The sequence below is a fragment of the Pongo abelii genome, chromosome 14, assembly GCF_028885655.2.
Source record: "Pongo abelii isolate AG06213 chromosome 14, NHGRI_mPonAbe1-v2.0_pri, whole genome shotgun sequence".
In the NCBI taxonomy this organism is placed as follows: Eukaryota; Metazoa; Chordata; class Mammalia; order Primates; family Hominidae; genus Pongo; species Pongo abelii.
In genome coordinates, this window is record NC_071999.2 from 44,735,361 (window position 1) to 44,759,425 (window position 24,065).

The following is a 24,065-nucleotide window of genomic DNA, read 5'->3' on the forward strand; positions in this document are numbered from 1 at the left end:
TTTCTTATCTCAGTTCAGTTTTAAATAATTATTTAGAATACAGTGAATTTCTTTGAACATATTTTAAAATGAGAATAATATCTCCATTTAGTTATATATCTAGGAGGCTCTTCTCCTCCAGAGGATCACAGCTCCTTGCCAGCAACGGAACAAAGCTGGATAGAGAATGACTTTGACAAGCTGACAGAAGTAGGCTTCAGAAAGTACATAATAACAAACTTCTCTGAGCTAAAGGAGGATGTTCGAACCCATTGCAAGGAAGCTAAAAACCTTGAAAAAAGATGAATGGCTAACCAGAATAAATAGTGTAGAGAAGACCTTAAATGACCTGATGGAGCTGAAAACCATGGCACGAGAACTATGTGATGCATCCACAAGCTTCAATAGTCGATTTGATCAAGTGGAAGAAAGGGTATCAGTGATTGAAGATCAAATTAATGAAATAAAGCAAGAAGAGAAGTTTAGAGAAAAAAAGAGTAAAAAGAAACAAACAAAGCCTCCAGGAAATACGGGACTATGTGAAAAGACCAAATCTACGTTTGATTAGTGTACTTGAAAGTGACAGGGAGAATGGAACCAAGCTGGAAAACACTCTTCAGGATGTTATCCAGGAGAACTTCCCCAATCTAGCAAGGCAGGCCAACATTCAAATTCAGGAAATGCAAAGAACACCACCAAGATACTCCTCGAGAAAAGCAACCCAAGACATATAATTGTCAGATTCACCAAGGTTGAAATGAAGGAAAAAATGTTAAGAGCAGCCAGAGAGAAAGGTCGGGTTACCCACAAAGGGAAGCCCATCAGACTAACAGCATATCTCTCAGCAGAAACTCTACAAGCCAGAAGAGAGTGGGGCCAATATTTAACATTCTTAAAGAAAAGAATTTTCAACCCAGAATTTCATATCCAGCCAAACTAAGCTTCATAAGTGAAGGAGAAATAAAATCCTTTACAGACAAGCAAATGCTGAGAGATTTTGTTACTACCAGGCCTGCCTTATAAGAGCTCCTGAAGGAAGCACTAAACATGGAAAGGAACAACTGGTACCAGCCACTGCAAAAACATGCCAAATTGTAAAGACCATTGATGCTGGGAAGAAACTGCATCAACTAACGGGCAAAATAACCAGCTAACATCATAATGACAGGATCAGATTCACACATAACAATATTAACCTTAAATGTAAATGGGCTAAATGCCCCAATTAAAAGACACAGACTGGCAAATTGGATAAAGAGACGAGACCCATCAGTGTGCTGTATTCAGGAGACCCATCTCACATGGAGAGACACACGTAGGCTCAAAATAAAGGGATGGAGGAAAATCTACCAAGCAAATGGAAAACAAAAAAAAGGCAGGGGTTGCAATCCTAGTCTCTGATAAAACAGACTTTCAACCAACAAAGATCAAAAGAGACAAGGCCATTACATAATGCTAAAGGGATCAATTCAACAAGAAGAGCTAACTATCCTAAATATACATGCAGCCAATACAGGAGCACCCAGATTCATAAAGCAAGTCATTAGAGACCACAGAGACTTAGACTCCCACACAATAATAATGGGAGACTTTAACATCCCACTGTCAACATTAGACAGATCAACGAGACAGAAAGTTCACAAGGATATCCAGGACGTGAACTCAGCTCTGCAGCAAGCAGACCTAATAGACATCTACAGAACTCTCCACCCCAAATCAACATAATATAGATTCTTCTCAGCACCACATCACACTTATTCCAAAATTGACCACATAGTTGGAAGTAAAGCACTCCTCAGCAAATATAAAAGAACAGAAATCACAATAAACTGTCTCTCAGACCACAGTGCAATCAAACTAGAACTCAGGATTAAGAAACTCACTCAAAACTGCACAACTACATGGAAACTGAACAACCTGCTCCTGAATAACTAGTGGGTACATAACGAAATGAAGGCAGAAATAAAGATGTTCTCTGAAACTAATGAGAACAAAGACACAACATACCAGAATCTCTGGGACACATTTAAAGCAGTGTGTGAGGGAAATTTATAGCACTTAATGTCCAAAAGAGAAACAGGAAAGATCTGAAATCAACACCCTAACATCACAATTAAAAGAACTAGAGAAGCAAGAGCAAACAAATTGAAAAGCTAGAAGAAGGCAAGAAATAACTAAGATCAGAGCAGAACTGAAGGAGATAGAGACACAAAAAACCCTTCAAAAAATCAATGAATCCAGGAGCTGGTTTTTTGAAAAGATCAACAAAATTGATAGATTTGGCTAGTCTTGCTAGCCAGCAAGACTAATGAAGAAAAGAGAGAAGAATCAAATAGGTGCAATAAAAAATGATAAAGGGAATATCACCACTGATCCCACAGAAATACATCAGAGAACCCATCAAAGAATACTATGAACACCTCTATGCAAATAATCTAGAAAACCTAGAAGAAATGGATAAATTCCTCGACACATACACCCTCCCAAGACTAAACCAAGAAGAAGTTGAATCTCTGAATAGACCAATAACAGGCTCTGAAATTGAGGCAATAATTAATAGCCTACCAACCAAAAAAAGTCCAGGACCAGATGGATTCACAGCTGAATTCTACCAGAGGTACAAAGAGGAGCTGGTACCATCCTTTCTGAAACTATTCCAATCAATAGAAAAAGAGGGAATCCTCCCTAACTCATTTTATGAGGCCAGCATCATCCTGATACCAAAGCCGGGCAGAGACACAACAAAAAAAGAGAATTTTAGACCAATATCCCTGATGAACATCGATGGGAAAATCCTCAATCAAATACTGGCAAACTGAATCCAGCAGCACATCAAAAAGCTTACCCACCCAGATCAAGTTGGCTTCATCCCTGGGATGCAAGGCTGGTTCAACCTACACAAATCAATAAACATAACCTATCACATAAACAGAACCAATGACAAAAACCACATGATTATCTCAATAGATGCAGAAAGGGCCTTCAACAAAATTCCACAGCTCTTCATGCTAAAAACTCTCAATAAACTAGGTATTGATGGAACGTATCTTAAAATAATAAGAGCTATTTATGACAAACCCACAGCCAGTATCATACTGAACAGGCAAAAACTGGAAGCATTCCCTTTGAAAACTGGCACAAGACAGGGATGCCCTCTCTCACCACTCCTATTCAACATAGTGTTGGAAGTTCTGGCCAGGGCGATCAGGCAAGAGAAAAAAATAAAGGATATTCAATTAGGAAAAGAGGAAGTCAAATCGTCCCTGTTTGCAGATGACATGATTGTATATTTAGAAAACCCCAGTGTCTCAGCCCAAAATCTCCTTACACTGACAAGCAACTTCAGCAGAGTGTCAGGATACAAAATCAATGTGCAAAAATCACAAGCATTCCTATACACCAATAACAGACAAACAGAAAGCCAAATCATGAGTGAACTCCCATTCACAATTGCTTCAAAGAGAATAAAATACCTAGGAATCCAACTTTACAAGGGACGTGAAGGACCTCTTCAAGGAGAACTACAAACCACTGCTCAACAAAATAAAAGAGGACACAAACAAATGGAAGAACATTTCATGCTCATAGATAGGAAGAATCAATATTGTGAAAATGGCCATACTGCCCAAGATAATTTGGAGATTCAATGCCATCCACATCAAGGTACCAATGACTTTCTTCACAGAATTGGAAAAAACTACTTTAAAGTTCATATGAAACCATAAAAGAGCCCACATTGCCAAGACAATCCTAAGCCAAAAGAACAAAGCTGGAGGCATCACGCTACCTGACTTCAAACTATACTACAAGGCTACAGTAACCAAAACATCATGGTACTGGTACCAAAACAGAGATATAGACCAATGGAACAGAACAGAGCCCTCAGAAATAACACCACACATCTACAACCATCTGATCTTTGACAAACCTGACAAGGGGTAAGGATTCCCTATTTAATAAATGGTACTGGGACAACTGGCTAGCCAAATGTAGAAAGCTGAAACTGGATCCCTTCCTTACACCTTATATAAAAATTAATTCAAGATGGGTTAAAGACTTAAATGTTAGACCTAAAACCATAAAAACCCTAGAAGAAAACCTAGGCAATACCATTCAGGGCATAGGCATGGGCAAGGACTTTATGACAAAAACACCAAAAGAAATGGCAACAAAAGCCGAAGTAGGAAAATGGGATCTAATTAAACTAAAGAGCTTCTGCACAGCAAAAGAAACTACCATTAGAGTGAACAGGCAACCTAGAGAATGGGAAAAAATTTTTGCAATCTACTCATCTGACAAAGGGCTAATATCCAGAATCTACAAAGAACTTAAACAAATTTACAAGAAAAAAAAAAAACATCAAAAAGTGGGCAAAGGATATGAACAGACACTTCTCAAAAGAAGACAGTTATGCAGCCAACAGACACATGAAAAAATGCTCATCACTCACTGGTCATCAGAGAAATGCAAATCAAAACCACAATGAGATACCATCTCACGCCAGTTAGAATAGTGATCATTAAAAAGTCAGGAAACAACGGATGCTGGAGAGCGTGTGGAGAAATAGGAACACTTTTACACTGTTGGTGGGAGTGTAAACTAGTTCAACCATTGTGGAAGACAGTGTGGCAAGTCCTCAAGGATCTAGAACTAGTTTTTTGACCCAGTGATCCCATTACTGGGTATATACCCAAAGGATTATAAATCATGCTACTATAAAGACACATGCACACGTATGTTTATTGAGGCACTATTCACAATAGCAAAGACTTGGAACCAATCCAAATGTCCATCAATGATCGACTGGATTAAGAAAATGTGGCACATATACACCATAGAATACTATGCAGCCATAAAAAAAGGATGAGTTCATGTCCTTTGTAGGGACATGGATACAGCTGGAAACCATCATTCTAAGCACACTATCCCAAGGACAGAAAACCAAACACCACATGTTCTCACTCATACGTGGGAACTGAACAATGAGAACACTTGAACACAGGGCAGGGAACATCACACCCCGGGGCCTGTCATGGGGTGGGGGGTAGGGGAGGGATAGCATTAGGAGATACCTAATGTAAATGATGAGTAAATGGGGTGCAGCAAACCAACATGGCACGTGTATACCTATGTAACAAACCTGCATGTTGTGCACATGTACCCTAGAACTTAAAGTATAATTAAAAAAAAAAAAAAAAACGTTACTTCCCCCTTTCAACTGGTCTTTTTGCATATATTTTGGTGTTGTGAAAAGCAAGAGGACAGAAACAGTACTGAAAGTACTCCCTGTCAGCTATGGGCTAGGCTGTGATTGATCAAAATAGTAAGTAAAATCAAGTGCATGCCCATGCTAGAACCAGTGTTCAGCATGCACTGCTAACAACAACAACAACAACAAAATTCACTGTTTTCACTGCCTGTACATAGGGTGTTTAGTTGATAAAGACATTCCCAACTTTCAGAAGCATATGACTGAACTGAGATGATTTGTTGGTCATTTTGGATTTAGTCATAGAATCCTTGAAACTTTTACATTTTGGACATTGATTATTTGTTACTATAATGATTCATTATTGTTTGAGACTGTGTATTTCATATGTGCTATTAGTAATTAGTGAATAATTTGGGCTAAGACCAGGCAGGCTGGCAGACAATATAGATAGATAGATCAGTTGATTGATAGACAGATACTTAATATGCTTTTTAAGATAAAGGATGAATTTACATAGTAATTATTACTGTAAATAAAAATATATTAAACTGGCAAGAGAATATAGTGGTTTTAGCACTATAGAAACATTCATTTATATACAGATAGCTGATATGCTTTTATAAATCACATTTTGGGAAACTTAGTTCCCTAAAATAATGTATATGTATGTATGTGTGATGTATTTATTCATGTAGGTAGTTTTTTTAAAACAATAACTCATTAAAATACTCTTAACTCTCAATGGAATAATATAGCTTAAAAGCTCAAAGTACCTTATAAAGATTAACTAGTTCAATATTTGGTTTATAGTGGAGAAAGCAGTCTTGGAGAGGCTAAATTACTTGTTCAACGCAATAATAAGTGGCAGAGCTTCAACTAGAATGTAAGCCTTCTAACAGTAATTTACTCCTCTATACCATTTTATCTCTACTGTACCGTATAGAACTGATTAGAAAATACTTAATAAAAGTGAGTGTAGGAACCTGTTGCTTTGGTAGGGATAAATGAGCTCATATTTGTTCAGAAATGTGGAATCACACTGTCAGCCATAGTTCATGGTCTTTATAATTTGAGTTTGACTCAGACTCACTTTAGAGAATCTCCCTTTTCTTTTTATTTCTATCCTGTTGGCTTTAGCAGGCAGTTAGCAGGCCAGGAGGAGCAGTTCCTTATTCTTTGCTTTTTTTCCTTCCTCCTTCCTTCATGTAATGCATGAAGATTTCTTTTTATCCACCGGCTTTGCTTTCTTCATCTTCTCCACCATATGCATATTCTTTTTTTAACCCCTTCCATATCTCAGTGGCTTTTTAAGCTGAGGAACAGATTGAAGACATACTATACCATCTAACACCAAAATTTAAAATGAATTTTAAACACTTGTTTAGTTTTAATGGGCTTGATTTTATTTAATTATCTGTGTTTATATGGTACTGCTTTATTTTATCTATTGCAGATTTACAATGGATTTTCAGCTGTATTGTTAGTTACAGACATTCGTGAGCTAATTTATATAGCTTAGAAACAAATGTGTCAAGTTACAACTAAATTTCAGTAAATTTTAAATTTTTTATCACTGTTACTTGAAAATGAAATTTAAATTTCACTACTTCAGAAGTTTCAACAATACTACATTTACAAGTTACTCTGAACTTTTAAATATCATATTCAATATTTATAATTGTACATTATTCTTATTTTATACTTTTTATGAGAAGGAATAGCCTTATTTTTGTGTACTCCTTATATACAATCAAATATATGCTGTATTGAGATTGAGTATAGACTTGAGTATGAGGCATAAGTAATGAATGCTTTACACACTTCTCAGAAATCTGTTATTGTGCTTAGAAAAGAACTAAGAACACTTTCTAAAATCCAGTATCTGACTTGTTGCAAAAGTGGATATCAAATGTATGTTATATCTAACAAAGTTTTAAAATACTAGTTTCTAGTAGTTTTTAATGAAAAATAATTTTTGCATTATTTTGTTACATTCATTGTCAAGCAAATTTAATTACAGGAAAGATCACTAATCAATAGATCAAAAAATATCTCCAGGCTGGGCACAGTGGCTCATGCCTGTAATCCCAGCACTTTGGGAGGCCGAAGTGGGCAGATCACCTGAGGTCAGGATTTTGAGACCAGCCTGGTCAACATGATGAAACCTCGTCTCTACTAAAAATACAAAAATCAGGCAGGCATGGTGGTGCATGCCTGTAATCCCAGCTACTTGGGAGGCTGAGGCAGGAGAATCACTTGAACCAGGGAGGCAGACGTTGCAGTGAGCCAAGATCATGCCACCACACTCCAGCCTGGGTGACAAAGTGAGACTGTCTCAAAAAAAAAAAAAAAAAAAGAAAAAAGAAAAAAAAAAATCTCCAAGCCTCATTTAGTTAAGCAGTTTTCTAAACCAGTTTCTACCATCATCCCTTTCCTTTCAATAGAAAGGTAGTACAACCAGTAGCACCAGTCTACTCTGCTCAGAAAATTTACTCAGCATGTCTTTCTTCTACTCACTGTCATTTTGGAAGCTTTAGCAATTTTTGGAAAATGTCAAGTTACTCCAACTCACCAAGAGTTTGGACCCCATTAGAACAGTGTACAGATGTTCCAAGATCTTAAGTGGACTTCTTTCCTTATTCCGTCCAACTGTTTTCTTTTCTAGACCACAGATGCATATATTTCCACAGATAGTCTTAAAAATGTATTATTCTATCCATTATTATCAAAAAAGAACATAATTCCTAGAAAAACAAAAAATGTGTTCTGTTGATGGTGACTTCATGACATTGACCTGTGTGACAACTTAACACAATATTACTATTACTGCTATAACTATTACGTTAATCTAGCTAGTCACAATCATGTACTCTTGACTATGTGAAGAAACAGTTTTCCTGAAATAACCACTGATTCAGCATTTATGGAAAACTGGTGGCTCAAGAGCCCAGAACAGGACTCTGTAAATAAGGAAAAAGTTATTTTTCTCCATCAAGCATTCAGTGAACATGTATTTATTGAGCATCCATCATATTCAAAATATACTGGGTTTTAAGGGACATGTGAACATAAACAGTGTCAAGTTAGTTGAAATTTTGTAGGGCAGATAAGACATGAACAACATGTATTTCTGTAATTCTAAACAATTTTTAAAGTACATTTTGGAAATTGGGTTATATTGCAGTCATGTCCATTTGATGCAGAACTAACCCCTTCCTCATACAAAGCTGTTGGGATCTGAACATCAAGAAAATGTAGAAGCTTTATTGTAAGTTAGGAGTGGTAAAAGCTATATGAAAGGAAAAGAAGAAGTGCCATGGACATTCCACAAAGGAAGTAATTATTTCTAGCTCTAAAGATCAGACAAGACTTCATGGATAAGAGAGAACATTTTTGCTGAACATTAACAGCATTTAAAAGTGGTGAAAAGAGGCATTCTAGGAAAATGAAGTAGGAGCAAAGGAACTGAGATCAGCAAACCAGAGCCCAGAGAACAGTCAAGGGTTGCACTGGAATTAGAGTAGTGATAGGGAAAGTTTTAGATAATTTTTGAATGGTAGAAGGAATTTGGGCTTCTCTGAAACCAAAAGAGGCCATTGAAGCTCTTTGAAAGCCCCAGGTAAGAGAGAGATGTGATAGAAAGTATGCCTCAGCAAGATTAATCTAACAATAGTGCCTAGGATGGATTGAATATTGAAGAGACTGAAAGAGGGAAGAATAGATAGGAGATTGTGTGTACTCCAGGCAAGAGGTCATTTTAGAACCTGAGCTGAAGTGATACAACATTGTTATGCCATTAACAGAAGTAGGAAACTACAAGAAAAGGAGGTTTGGAAGCAAAGCAAACCTTTAAACACACATTTTTTTTTTAGTTTTTGTAAAAATTAGAAAATTAGTACCAGTATTCTCATGGCTAGTACCATGAGTACCATGAGAACCATGAGTACCATTGGTACCATCTTCTCATGGTGATACATGAATAGTATGAGTAGCTGGGGATGACAGGAAGTTAATGTCATGGAACTATGCAGAGAGTTGTTGCACATTTAATGAACCAATACTGTTTTTTCTAGCTGGATAATTTTGTAAACATTTGCAGGACTCATTCTTTATGGGTTTTTGTAGAAATGTATATTTGTGAGAAAGCTGTGATTTGCTGCAAGCAAGTGTCACATTTTAGCTTGGGGTGATATAGAGAGATGAAGAGAAAGCTAGGGGATGTGGTTGTTAGTGTAAAAGCTATAAGGTGAAAGAGCAGTTTACTTTAAGTTTTCTGAGAGATAAAAGTGTTGATAAATTGGAACAATTGTAAGCATCTTTCTTTAATGCGTTACCACTTTTGCAAAATAAATACATTGACATTGGGTCACAGTTTTTGTTTCTTATTTAGCAGTCCTGTATATCAGGCACAAATATATAGCAGTCCAATATATATCAGGAACAAAACACAGTCCATGCCCTCTGCAACCTATATAGTAATGGAGAAAGATTTAATAAATAATAAATACAAAATTATATTTTATCCCAAAATCAGGATTAACTGTGTAGCCATATAGTGATTCTTAAATAGTGTATGTGTGATGATAATGAAAATGAAATGTATTGAATGAAGTGTCAAACTGTCTTACAATTCTTAGTAAATATATTTTTTTCAAATGATGTGTTTACATTTTGTTTGCTTATCAATAGAGAGCAGATCGTAAAACAATCTACAGAATTAGTCTGCAGAGCCTATGGTGAAGTGTATGCAGCTGTGATGAATCCAATCAATGAATACAAAGATCCAGAGAACATTCTTCACCGATCGCCGCAGCAAGTGCAGACGCTTCTTTCCTGATTATCTTATTTCATTGTGTTAGCAAAATATGACCTCCCTAAAACACTGAAGGTTATTTTTTATTCTTTGAATTTTTACTTTATAATTTGATAGTTACAATTTTCTTTGTATCATAAGATTGTAAGTCCCGATAATTTTTTTTTTTTTTGGTCTCAGTAACAGGGAAGTGAGTAACATGTTGACCTGAGCTAGTATTGCTGTGTATCTACTCTAAATGAGATGATCTATTTTTTTGCTAGCCATCTCTCCAGCTCTGCAGTTTTCACTGTATTCAGGAAGCATAAAGTAGTATGAAAGGTTTGAAGAATTTTTTTTGCAAGACTAGTTCTAAATTAACAGCATATAAAAAATTTGTCTAAATTTAAGAATTAGTAAAAGGATATGACCTAATAAATGTCTCCTTACCTAAAGATTCATTTGCTTTCTTATTAATATAAGTAGGCATACTTAGTAGCTTTTCTGAACCTAGCCTATGTCTCTGTCCCCAAAATAGCTGCCCTTAAAGAGTTGTTAAAAGAGAGAAAAATAACAGTGAATTATGCTCCTGTTGTATATGGCAGTGAATCTCCTTTCTGTTCTACTTTATCATACTGTATATATTTGACTGTGTACATTTTTATGCAATTTTAAATATACACTCAGCAATAATTAGAAAAAAAGGAGAGAGAAAAGTGATTTAAACAGGGTGGATTCCACTCTGTGGGAGCCTTCGATGGAACTCAAGGTAGAGCTCAGCCTTTCCAATGAGCTCCAAGCATGTAGATAGCCTGAGCTGTGTCTAAGTCTGGTGTTTAAAGATGGGTATTTGTCATACAATATGGGTCCTAAATCCAACCAACTACACATTTTATCTGGTGTTCAAACCAAAGAAACAATGATCTGCTCAAACAGTGGAGAAAGAAACTGCCAGAGGAGGAGTTGCCAATTGGCAGTGTGTCTTATCTCCATGTTGTAACTGGACTCTGACTTTAGACCATTACCTATTAGGAAGATTCAAAATGACTGTATTTTTAAAGGAATAAATCCCAGTGTGCCTGATTTGACATTCTTGTCAGCAAAAAAAACTTAATTTCTAGTAAATCTATAAAAATGGGTAAGTCCCTAAATTACAAATGAGAAAATTGAAGCACAAGGAAAAAATAACTAGTTTGAAATATTTTGAAAAGTAATAACATAAAACTAGTATTTGTAGAAGATTATGTGTTGTATATAACAAATTAGTATTTATAGAATATGACCTATTTATCTGAAGTTTATAATGTTTATACCTAATACAATTCTTTTTGGAGTAAGAATGATTATATAATCATTATCCATTTGGGTATAAATCTGTATTTTTAGTTTTTTCCCTTCGATTAGTATGTGTTATATATAAAAGACAGAAAATAAAGTATAAATCAAGAGCTTAAATTTTATATAATTTATTTCTACAGTGAAAGAAGATTGATACCTTGCTATGAGTGAATTCCTTTGTCTTATAGGGAAAATTTATTGTGCTTTTTACCTGATTTTTTCAAATAAAATATTAAAATATTTCTAGAGCAGCAATTATTGCAGCTGTCCTGTAGATATATATCCTATTGATGTGTTTTTAGAAAATGCACTAATGGAAAAGGAAATACAACATAGGGCAAAACTGAGGTAATCAGTAAAATACTCACAGGCAAAATGTGGTATATATGATCTTGAGAGCTAAGGCAAAATAAAACATTGTAAGTAATAATCCATTAATATAACACCTAAATTTGCTATTACTCCATAGTTTGCATTTTGAACTATTTTCATTTGGCATAAGTATAACCTGAAAAAGCCATGTCTGCCCTTCTTTCAGAGAGGAAAGGTGTTTGAATGGCAAAACCCTTATGTGGTTGAACTTTTCCATTTCTTTCTCTGTGCCTTCATTTGAGCAGGTGGATATTACCTGAGGAAAAAGGTGACACAAATGGACTAATTGACTTTACTCGAAATTCATGATTACAGTGTTCAAATGGGCACTGCTGTAGTTGGAATGTTTATGTTTCCCCAAATTCATGTTGAAATCCTCACCCCTCAGGGGATGGTATTAGGAGGTGGGTCCTTTGAGAGGTGATTAGGTTGTCAGGATGAAGTCCTCATTAATGGAATTAGTACCCTTATTCAAGAGGCTCAAGAGATCCCTGTCCCTTCTACCATGTAACGTTACAGTGAGAAGACAGCCATCAATGAAGAAGCGGGCCCTCACTAGACACCAAATCTTTTGGTGCCTTGATTTGGGGCTTCACAGCCTCCAGAACTGGGAGAAATAAATGTCTGTTGTTTTTATAAGCCACCTAGTTTATGGTATTTTGGTATAGCAGTCTAAATGAACTAAGACAGACATTCAGTATTGCTTTGTAATTCTACTCTTAACTTTCCATGTTTCCAGAGGACTTTTTCACCCACATTGTCAGTTAATATCCTTCATAATTCACCAAGAATAGAAACTATTAGATTAATCTTCCTCATTTTCCTATTCTCAAACATCACACCCATCTCCTCTCCTTCCTCGTTTTGCACTTGAGATGTTATCTCTCTTTCTGTGACAGGATATTCCCTCCATTATGCTCTGGCTCGCATCTCTCATCTTCTTATTAGATCCTTCTCTCTTTGGGTTATCCCTTCCTTTTGCTTCAGCAACAACTGGCCTCTCTGTAGGATTATTCTCAATGTCATAAATAATGTTGTAATGTTCATAATATTTTTAAAAACTCTCTACTCAGATCCTAACACCTCCATTGCTCTGCTTCCTTTCCTGTTTTAGACATGCTGTCATCTACTTCCTTATTTCTCATTCTGTCTTTAAAGTATCCCAATATAGTTTCATTCTCTCACTACTACACTGAAACTAACCTGATTAGCTTTTCATCAGTGCTATATGTTGTCAGATCTAGCAGATTCTTCTGTATCTCTATTTGTTGAACTCTCAGTGTCATTCTACACATTTCTGTTTGAAATTCTATCCTTTCCAGTCTTCCATAGCACCACTTTCTCCTAATTTTCCTCCCATTTCATTAGCCCAACCCCCTTTTGACCTTCTTCCCTGGCTCTTTTGCCTCTATATGATTTCTAAAAGTTGGCATACTCTAGGGCTTGATCCTGGATACTTTTGTTTTTAATCCTTCCTTTAGGGATTTGTTACTTCAACCTATTCTATCCAGAATAATGTTAGCTTAAATGTCTTTAGATATATCCATATGACGGAGTACAGCAGTGAGAAAATGAATGGTTTTCAAGTACATAGTGTTGAGAAAGAAATCAGAATAATATAATACTCATTTTATAGAATGTTTAATAAAGTATAAAAAATATACATAGATATACATGTGGTAAAGGTATAAGGAAAATATAGGAAATGATTAATACAATTTAAGATTATGGAGAGGGAAACACAGGATGTGTTGAAGTTACTGATAATGTTTTATTCTTATGCTAGGTTGTTAGTATTGTTAAATATTCTTTAAAATTTTTCATATATGTTACATAAACTTTTGTTCATATATTTTACAATTTTAAAAAATAGTTTAGAAATTTGCTTGGCATAGGGCCTGGGCTAAAGTTAGAACTCAATATATGGGAGCTATTTTTTTTCATTAGTCTTATTATTAAACGCATTTCTTAAGTACATACTAGGTAGTAGGCTTTGTGATAAGCGTTTAAAATATAACCAAATTATGTGTTTCCCATTGAGGAATTCCCTGTCTTGCACAGAGACAGTTACATGTATTGTAAATAAACATCATGAAATTTGGTAGAGTGCTTGTGCATGTTGGCAAGAATTAAAAATGAACTAATAACATCCTTTATAATTCAGCCAGATGTCCTTGGTATAAGAGGTTGAGAGCACAGAAAACAAAGTTTCAAACCACAACTGTACATTCTTCAGTCTGAGATTATCATAATGATTGGGTTATATTAACTATTTGGTTAAGATGTAAAATTATGTAATAGTGTGGTGAGAGCAAAAACGGTGGATTAAGGAATTTTAAAATTTTGTCCCTTCATAAAGGTAGCAATAAAACTGGCCTCAAAAAATGATCAAAGTCAACTTTTTCAGGACTCTAGAAACTAATCAAAAAATCACAGTAACCTGAGTTACTTAAAAAAAGAAAAAAAAAAGCCAAATGTTAGTAATAACAGCAAGCATTTTGGTGCTTTAACTTATGCCAGTTCCATACCTTGCTCCCTAGTTCAGCAGTAGTCTTAAAAAGAACATGCCACATTCATGGTATGAGAAAGAGCAGAATGGACCTTATTTGCAGATTGTCCTTATTTGATCTGTCTGATAGCTCCCAGGAAAACCCATGTGACAAACCCACAGCCAGTATCATACTGAATGGGCAAAAACTGGAAGCATTCCCTTTGAAAACCGGCACAAGACAGGGATGCCCTCTCTCACCACTCCTATTCCACATAGTGTTGGAAGTTCTGGCCAGGGCAATTAGGCAGGAGAAGGAAATAAAGGGTATTCAATGAGGAAAAGAGGAAGTCAAATTGTCCCTGTTTGCAGACAACATGATTGTATATCTAGAAAACTCCATTGTCGCAGCCCAAAATCTCCTTAAGCTGATAAGCAACTTCAGCGAAGTCTCAGGATACAAAATCAATGTACAAAAATCACAAGCATTCTTATACACCAATAACAGACAAACAGAGAGCCAAATCATGAGTGAACTCCCATTCACAATTGCTTCAAAGAGAATAAAATACTTAGGAATCCAACTTACAAGGGACGTGAAGGACCTCTTCAAGGAGAACTACAAACCACTGCTCAATGAAATAAAAGAGGATACAAACAAATGGAAGAACATTCCATGCTCATGGGTAGGAAGAATCAATATCGTCAAAATGGCCATACTGCCCAAGGTAATTTATAGATTCAATGCCATCCCCATCAAGCTGCCAATGACTTTCTTCACAGAATTGGAAAAAACTACTTTAAAGTTCATATGGAACCAAAAAAGAGCCCGCATCGCCAAGTCAATCCTAAGCCAAAAGAACAAAGCTGGAGGCATCACGCTACCTGACTTCAAACTATACTACAAGGCTACAGTAACCAAAACAGCATGGTACTGGTACCAAAACAGAGATATAGATCGATGGAACAGAACAGAGCCCTCAGAAATAACGCCGCATATCTAAACTATCTGATCTTTGACAAACCTGAGAAAAACAAGCAATGGGGAAAGGATTCCCTATTTAATAAATGGTGCTGGGAAAACTGGCTAGCCATATGTAGAAAGCTGAAACTGGATCCCTTCCTTACACCTTATACAAAAATTAATTCAAGATGGATTAAAGACTTAAACTTTAAACCTAAAACCATAAAAACCCTAGAAGAAAACCTAGGCATTACCATTCAGGACATAGGCATGGGCAAGGACTTCATGTCTAAAACACCAAAAGCAATGGCAACAAAAGCCAGAATTGACAAATGGGATCTAATTAAACTAAAGAGTTTCTGCACAGCAAAGGAAACTACCATCAGAGTGAACAGGCAACCTACAAAATGGGAGAAAATGTTTGCAACCTATTCATCTGACAAAGGTCTAATATCCAGAATCTACAATGAACTCAAATTTACAAGAAAAGAACAACCCCATCAAAAAGTGGGCAAAGGATATGAACAGACTCTTCTCAAAAGAAGACATTTATGCAGCCAAAAGACACATGAAAAAATGCTCATCGTCACTGGCCATCAGAGAAATGCAAATCAAAACCACAATGAGATACCATCTCACACCAGTTAGAATGGCAATCATTAAAAAGTCAAGAAACAACAGGTGCTGGAGAGGATGTGGAGAAATAGGAACACTTTTACTCTGTTGGTGGAACTGTAAACTAGTTCAACCATTGTGGAAGTCAGTGTGGTGATTCCTCAGGGATCTAGAACTAGAAATACCGTTTGACCCAGCCATCCCATTACTGGGTATATACCCAAAGGACTATAAATCATGCTTCTGTAAAGACACATGCACACGTATGTTTATTGTGGCACTATTCACAATAGCAAAGACTTGGAACCAACCCAAATGTGCAACAATGATAGACTGGATTAAGAAAATGTGGCACATATATACCATGGAATACTATGCAGCCATAAAAAGTGAAGAGTTCCTGTCCTTTGTAGGGACATGGATGAAATTGGAAATCATCATTCTCAGTAAACTATCGCAAGGACAAAAAACCAAACACCGCATGTTCTCACTCATAGATGGGAATTGAACAATGAGAACACATGGACACAGGAAGGGGAACATCACACTCTGGCGACTGTTGTGGGGTGGGGGGAGTGGGGAGGGATAGCATTAGGAGATATACCTAATGCTAAATGACGAGTTAATGGGTGCAGCACACCAGCATGGCACATATATACATATGTAACTAACCTGCACATTGTGCACATGCACCCTAAAACTTAAAGTATAATAATAATTAAAAAAAAACGGCATTTATCTTGCCTATTATGGAACTCACCCTCTACTGGGGTGGGGGTGGGGAATTTATTTAAAACATTTACCTGTCATTGCTACATGAAGCAATGGGTAACAGTTGGAGCAACCAATAAACTAACCAGAAAGCTTTGGAAGAAAGGTTGGGAATGAGATGTTCATAAAGACTTTGAAAAACTCTTACATATTTCTGGGAATCTAGAAGGCTCTGTGCACGTTTAGGACTGTGTGCATGTTCACGAACGAACAGAGAGACCCTAATCTCTCACCTCTGCCTGACCTTGAGGATCTGAACAAGCAGGGAATGAAGGCAGAGGCAAAGTTAGAAGCTGCCTAGCTGAGTGTCCAAGACATGTCCCAACAGACACACAGAGTCCTTCAGCAAAGAGTGAGCAATTTTTTGGTTTTAGGCATTCAAGGAACTCTTCATCTAATCATTAGTTGACAATTAAGCTAATGAATCAGACACATAAGTGGTCACACATGACAAAGAATATAGATTTTACAGAATTAGTTCATGAAAGTCACTAAAATATAATCACAGCTATAAAAGGCAGCAACAACAAACAGGGTGGGGCAAGAGAATCTAGTCTGATTTCCAACAGATAGCCCAGATACTGAACTTATTAGACAAAGATTTTAACTGTTTTAAATATGCTCAAGGATTTAAGGAAACCAAGTCTGAAGAACTAAAGTATGAGAAGAGTGTCTCACCAAATACAGAATATAATAAAGAGATACAATTATAAAAAGGAAGTTTTTAATAAATTTATAATTTTTAAAGTTACAATTTAAAGTTACACTTTATAAAAATTATGAAAAACTTATTTGGACATGAGAATTAGTACACAAAATAAACAATACATTATAGGGGATAAAAGCAATTTTGAGCAGGCAGAAGAAAAAACTCAGAAAACTTGAAGGTGGGTCAATTGAGATGTTCCAGTTTGAGGAAAAGGAAGAAAAAAAAATGAATGAAAGAAAATAGCCTCAGAGACCTGTGGAGCACCATCAGCAATATACAGACAATAGTCTCAGAGAGAAAGAGAAAGAGTCTGAAAGAATATTTGAAGAAATATTGTCAGGATACTAGAAATTTGGTGTACAACATTACACATCCAAGAAGTTCACTGAGCTCCAAGTTGGATGAACTAAAAATATGTACACTGGGACACATCACAATCAAACTGTTACAAGCCAAAGGCTAAGAGGGAATCTTGAAAACACCAAGAGAGAGGTAATTCATCATGTACAAGTGATCCTCCATAAGATTAATACCTAATTTCTCATCAGAAACTGTGGAAACCAAAAGGCATTAGCTGGTATATTCGAAGAGCTCTAGGCGGGGCGGGGGGCGGCAGTGGCAGGGGAACATGTCTGTATCTGGCAAAACTGTGAAAACATAGGCAAAATTAAGACATTCCCAGATGAACAAAAACTGAGAATTCATTGTTGGCCAAGCTGCCCTAAGTGATTGCTCAATGGAGTACTTGGAGCTGAAATGAAAGGACGCTAGACAAAAAAATCAACAAAAGACTTAAAGAATAACAAAGAAATCGAACACTCAGTAACTATTCTAAATCAGCTAGATCCAACAGACATCAGTGGAACAATCCACCCAACAACAACAGAATACACATTCCTCTCAAATACACAGGGAACACTCTCCAAGATAGACCATATGTTAGGCCACAATACAAGTCTCAATAAATTTTAAAAGATTGAAATTATACAAAGTATGTTTTCAACCACAATGACATTGTAAATTAACAACAAAAGGAAATTTTTTAAATATACTAACGTGGAAATTAAACAAGATGCTCTTAACCCAGTGGACCAAGGAAGAAATCACAAAGGAAACTAGAAAATACTCTGAGATGAAAGTTTGTAATGAAACACCATACCAAATCTTATGAAATGCAGCAAAAATAGTTCTGAGAGAAATTTATAGCCTACCTTAAAGAGAAAGAAATAAATTAACCTAACCAATAACCTTAAGAAACTAAAAGAAGAGCAAACTAAACCTAATGCAAGAAAAAAGGAAATAATAAAGATTATAACAGAGACAAAGAAAATAGAGACTAGAAAAATGACATAGAAGATTAAGAAAACCAAAAGTTAATTCTTTGAAAGGATAGAAACATTGACTAATCTTTAGCTGACTGAACAATAAAAAAAAAAAAGACTCAAATTACTAAAGTATGAAATGGGACATTACTGAACTTACAGAAATAAGGATAACAGAATTCTATTAATAATTATATGTAAACAAGTGGAAGTGGACAAACGAAAAACACAAAGTACGAAAATCAACTCAAGAAGAAATATAAAATCTGAATAGACCTATGGCAACAAGATGGAGTCAGTAATCAAAAAACTCCCAACAAGAACAAAGCCCAGTGAATTGCTCCCCTGGTGAATTCACTGGTGGTTTCACATCCATGTATAAGTGGACTCACACAGTTCAAACCCGTATTGCTCAAGGATCGGCTGTGTATCCAAAATAAACTCTTGCAATTCAACAATAAAAAGACAACCGAGGGCTGGCACAGTGGCTCACGCCTGTAATCCCAGCACTTTGGGAGGCCGAGGCAGGTGGATCATGAGGTCAAGGGATTGAGACCATCCTGTCCAACATGGTGAAACCCCGTCTCTACTAAAAATACAAAAATTAGCCGGGCGTGGTGGCGGGCGCCTGTAGTCCCAGCTACTCGGGAGGCTGAGGCAGGAGAATCACTTGAACCCAGGAGGTGGAGGTTTCGTTGAGTCGAGATTGTGCCACTGCACTTCGGCCTGGCAACAGAGCGAGACGCCTTCTCAAAAAAAAAAAAAAAAAAAAAAAGACGAGCTGGACGCGGTGGCTCATGCCTGTGATCCCAGCACTAGGTGAGAAGATTGCTGGAGGCCAGGAATTCAAGAGCAGCCTGAGAAACATCTCTACAAAATAATAATAATAATAATTTTGGGGCATCAAGTTCTTCCTTGAAAAACAAAACAAAAGACAACTAAATTTTAAAGTGTGCCAAGTATTTGAATAGGTAAAGAAGATACACAGATAGCTAACCTTAACCCTAACATGAAAAAATGATCAACATCATTAGTCATTAGGGAAATGCAAGTCAGAATCACAATGAGATTCTACTTTGCACATACTAAGGTGGCTATAATGTTAGTAATTTTAGAAGCTGGTATGATGTGGAGAAATTGGAACTCCCATATGTTGCTGGTGGGGATATAAAGTGGTACAGCTGATGTGGAAAACAGTTTAACAAAAAGTTCCTCAAAAGAGTTATGATATGACCTAGCAATTCTATGCCTAGGCTTTTACCCAAGATAATTGAAAATTTATGTCTACCAAGACTTTTACATGAATATTCATGGCAGCATTTATAATAACTGAAAATTAGAAACAACTGAAATATCCATCAGCTAATGAATGGATAAACAAAATGTGATATATCCATACAATGAAATATTATTCATTTATAAAAAGGAATGGACTACTGAAACATGCTACGACATGGATGAATCTTGGAAACATTATTCTAATTAGAAGCCAAGCACAAAAGGCTATATATAATTTGATTCCATTTTAATAAAATCTCCAGAATAGGCAAATCCACAGAGACATATAAGTAGATTAGCAGTTTCCAGGGGATAGGGAGAGGAACTGATAAGGAAGAGACAGCTAACAGGTACTTTTTGGAGTGATAGAAATGTCCTGGAATTACACAGTGATGATGATTGCACAGCATTGAATATACTAAAAGCCACTGGATTGTGCTCTTTTTAAAATGGTAAATTTTATGTTATATGAATTTTTTCTTAAAGTAAATTGCAAATATAATGGAATTAAAACAGGCCTGTTCTCATGTCTTAATTGTGATCTTTTGTGGTTTTGTGATCTGATGGCCTCTTTTGAAAACCAAAAATTGAGGAATATTTTCCTTGAACCTGGAGATAGTACTGATATATAATTGTCCAGTCTTGGAATATTTACCAGTTTTTTAATACACTATGGACTTTAAAATAAATATATAAGTAAAATGCAGAGTCATATAATAATATTGAATACTTGCAGGTCAGTTAATCTTTCCTAATTTAGTTAAATATGCGGTTTAGAATAATATTATAAATAGATAGGCCTACATATGGTTACTTTGGGGCTATAATTATATTAAGCACAATTACCTATCATCTTGAAATTGCATACTTACTTCACCTCTGAGAGAATGTGCTTTGGAAGATAGATAATATAATTATGTATTTTTGCAGGTCCAAATATGAAATTTCTATAAACTAGCTGAGAAATGAATGTAACATTAATAATTAGATTAATAACAGCATATTAGTCTATCAAATCTAACTACCCTTAATGCCAGTGAATGTTAAAAAGTAAAACTTTCTTAGCACTGACAATTTAATAAGTAAAAATAAATGGTACTAAGCTTACAAAAATTAGCTGAATTGGGGAAATTGTTGATAAGGCCACAAGTATTAATATGTTATACTTGCTTGCTTTGAGGGTATATAGCATCTTTTGGCAAAGTGTTACATTATTGTGAATTTAACAGTGAAAGTTTAAGCCAGTCTAGGATTTCAAAGTTTATAACTTTACTACCAGGAAATTAATTTACTTAAATATGTTCTTTGTTTCCATCAATGTCAACATCTGAAATTCGACTGGAGAAGTATTAGCTTTAGCCTACTAAAAGCAAAATGACAAGAAGCAAGAATGCAAGCCAGCATCAAAAGTTGGGTCTCCTGTTTTGAGATTGCCCTGAGTCTTTCTGGGGGTATCATTTATATAAGTCTAATTTTCGGGATTCAGGCAAGAGCTGGCCACTGTCGTGCTAGCTGGGCCTCCAGTGGAATGTAAAATGATAATGAAGATTGAACTGAGGTAGAAAAATGAATTTACCTTAGAAAGGACACCAAAGATTTGATTAGTATTCCACATAGTTACCATACATATTTAATTGCAGACTAGGAATTTTTCTTGCTTTAAACTATTAGATTCTTTTACAGACAAAGATATAAGCAAGCCAAGCATTATAAAGCCAAAAAGGTGCTGCTAAAAAAGAAAACAAACCACAAAAACAGAAAGAACATCTCAATGTACCCTGCCTTTATTCTAAATCTTACAAAAAAGAAAATAATTTCCCCACTGAGCTGAGTATTAATAGGTTAATATAATGAATCATATAATAACAAACCATAATAGAATTTGCATTAACCAAAAAATGTGCAAACACACTACTATGATTTACCAAAAGACTCTCTGCAAGTGGTAAATCATTAGCTCTGGTGTTGCTCTTTGTAACCTCAGGTCTTTGGGGAATGGTGCAGAATTAGTATTGCTTCCTTCTTTCTGTGTGTGATAATGGTGGGGGAAGGCTAGTACCATCTCTGTCATACATCAAATTCCCATATGTGAATAAATTATGTATTTTTACTGCACTCTTTTTATAGGTTTATTCATTCCTGCACCAACAACGAATGTCATTATTATAACTTTATAGAAAGTCTGAATATATGGCACAGTGCTTCATTTTCTTTTCTTCATCTAGAGTGCCTTAGCCATTCTTGGCTTTCTGCCGTTCCACAAATAGCAATGTAAATTTGTCAGTATAATAGAGAATCCACTTATATTTCTTCAACAGCTATTGGGAATATGGTTGGAATTACTTCAACTCTATGTATCAATTTGAGGAGAATTGATATCTTTATAAGATTAATCCAAATCACAGCATGTCAAAATTTCCTTATTAGGGTAGTTTTAATGTCCTTCAAAAACACTGTAATTTTCTTCATATATATCTAAGAAAACTTTGGTGTTTAGTCCTTAGAAACTTACAGTTCTTGTTAAGAGTGTAAATGATATCTATTCTTAAGTTACACTTAAACTTATTTGTTGCTGTATATAGAAATGGAATTGACTTCTATGTACAGCAGTTGCAAACTGATATTCATATGCAGAAAGTGAAACTAGACCCCTAATGGATAAAAGACTTAAATGTAAGACCTGAAAGTATGAAACTACTAGAAGAAAACATGGGCAACACTTCAGTACCCTGGCCTGGGTGAAGATTTTATGGAGAAAACCTCAAAAGCATAGGCAACAAAAGCAAAAATGGACAAATAGGATTATATCAAACTAAAAAGATTCAGCACAGTAAAAGAAATAAGCTATAGAGTGAAGAGACAACCTTCAGAAGATATTTGCAAACTATTCATCTGACAAAGGATTAATATTAAGAACATACAAGGACCTCAAACAACTGAGCAGCAACAACAAAAATATCCAATTTTAAAAATGGGCAAAAGAGCCAAATAAACATCTCTGAAAACCAGACACAAGTGGCCAACAGGTATATGAAAAAAAAAATGCTGAACACCACTAATCATCAGGGAAATGCAAACCAATACCACAATGAGATATTATCTCATTTTGGCTATTATCAAAAAGAGAAAAAATAACAAATGTTGACAAGAATGCACAGAAATGAGAATGCATATGCTGTTGTAAATTAGTCCAGCCACTATGGAAAACAGTATAGAGATTCCTCTAAAAACTAAAAATAGAACTACCATATGATCCAGCAATCTCAATACTTGGTATATATCTAAAGGAAATTATGGATATGTTGAAGAGATATTTTATTTTTACTCCCATGTTTATTGTAGCACTAGTCACAATAGCCAAGATAAGGAGTCAACTTGTGTCCTTTAACAGATGAGTAGATAAAGAAAATGTGGCATATATACACAGTGGAATACTATTTAGCCATAAAAAATAACAAAATTATCTCATTTGTGCCAACACGGATAAGCTTGGAGGACATTGTATGTTTAGTGAAATAAGCCAGGCACAGAAATAAAAATACTGCATGTTCTCACTCAGGTGGAAGATAAAAACATTGATCTCATAGAAGTAGAAAGTAGAATAATTGATACTAGAGGCAGGGACATGTAAGGAGATGGGAGTGGGGATAGTCAGAGGTTGGTTAATGGATACAAAAGTACAGCTAAATAGTAGAAATAAGTTCTAGTGTTCTATAGCACTGTAGGGTGACTATAATTAACAACAATCTATTGTATATTTTCAAATAGCTAGAAGAGAAGATTTTGAATGTCTCTTACAGAAATGATAAACATTTGAGGTGATGGATATGCTGATTACCCTGTTAGATCATTACACATGGATACATGTATCAAAATATCACACTGTACCCCATAAATATGTACAATTAAAAAATAAGTGGAATTGATTTTATATGTTGATTATAATAGATCCAGGCACCTTCGTAATATTATTTTCAGTGATTTTTCTTTGAGTTTTCTCTATATAGATCTATTTGAGACAAAATAAGAATTTTGCTTTTTTTTTCTTTGAAGCCTATGTACCCTTTATTTTTGTTTTCTTTTATGCTGGCTAGAACCTCCAGCAGAATGTTAACTAATAGCAATGATAATGGTTACTTTTCTTAATTCAGATTTCAGTATCTCACCATAAAGAATTATACTTGCTGTAAGTTTTCAGCAGATAATCTTTATCAGAGAGGAAGTT

General features: G+C 35.5%; 1 protein-coding gene across 4 annotated transcripts in view; it reads left to right on the forward strand.

Moving 5' to 3' along the window:
• Positions 1-24,065, forward strand: part of COG6 (component of oligomeric golgi complex 6) — a 140,319-nt gene that overhangs the window by 87,632 nt on the left and 28,622 nt on the right. The window contains exon 19 of one of the 4 annotated variants that reach the window (XM_002824197.4): positions 9,881-11,563. The exons of 2 other annotated variants lie outside the window; for them this stretch is intronic. In XM_002824197.4, the coding sequence (XP_002824243.3) occupies positions 9,881-10,028 (148 nt within the window). In that variant the 3' untranslated portion in view covers positions 10,029-11,563. Of the gene's footprint in view, positions 1-91; positions 7,584-9,880; positions 11,564-24,065 lie in introns of those variants that run through there. One more of the 4 variants, XM_009248594.3, reaches the window with a different exon arrangement.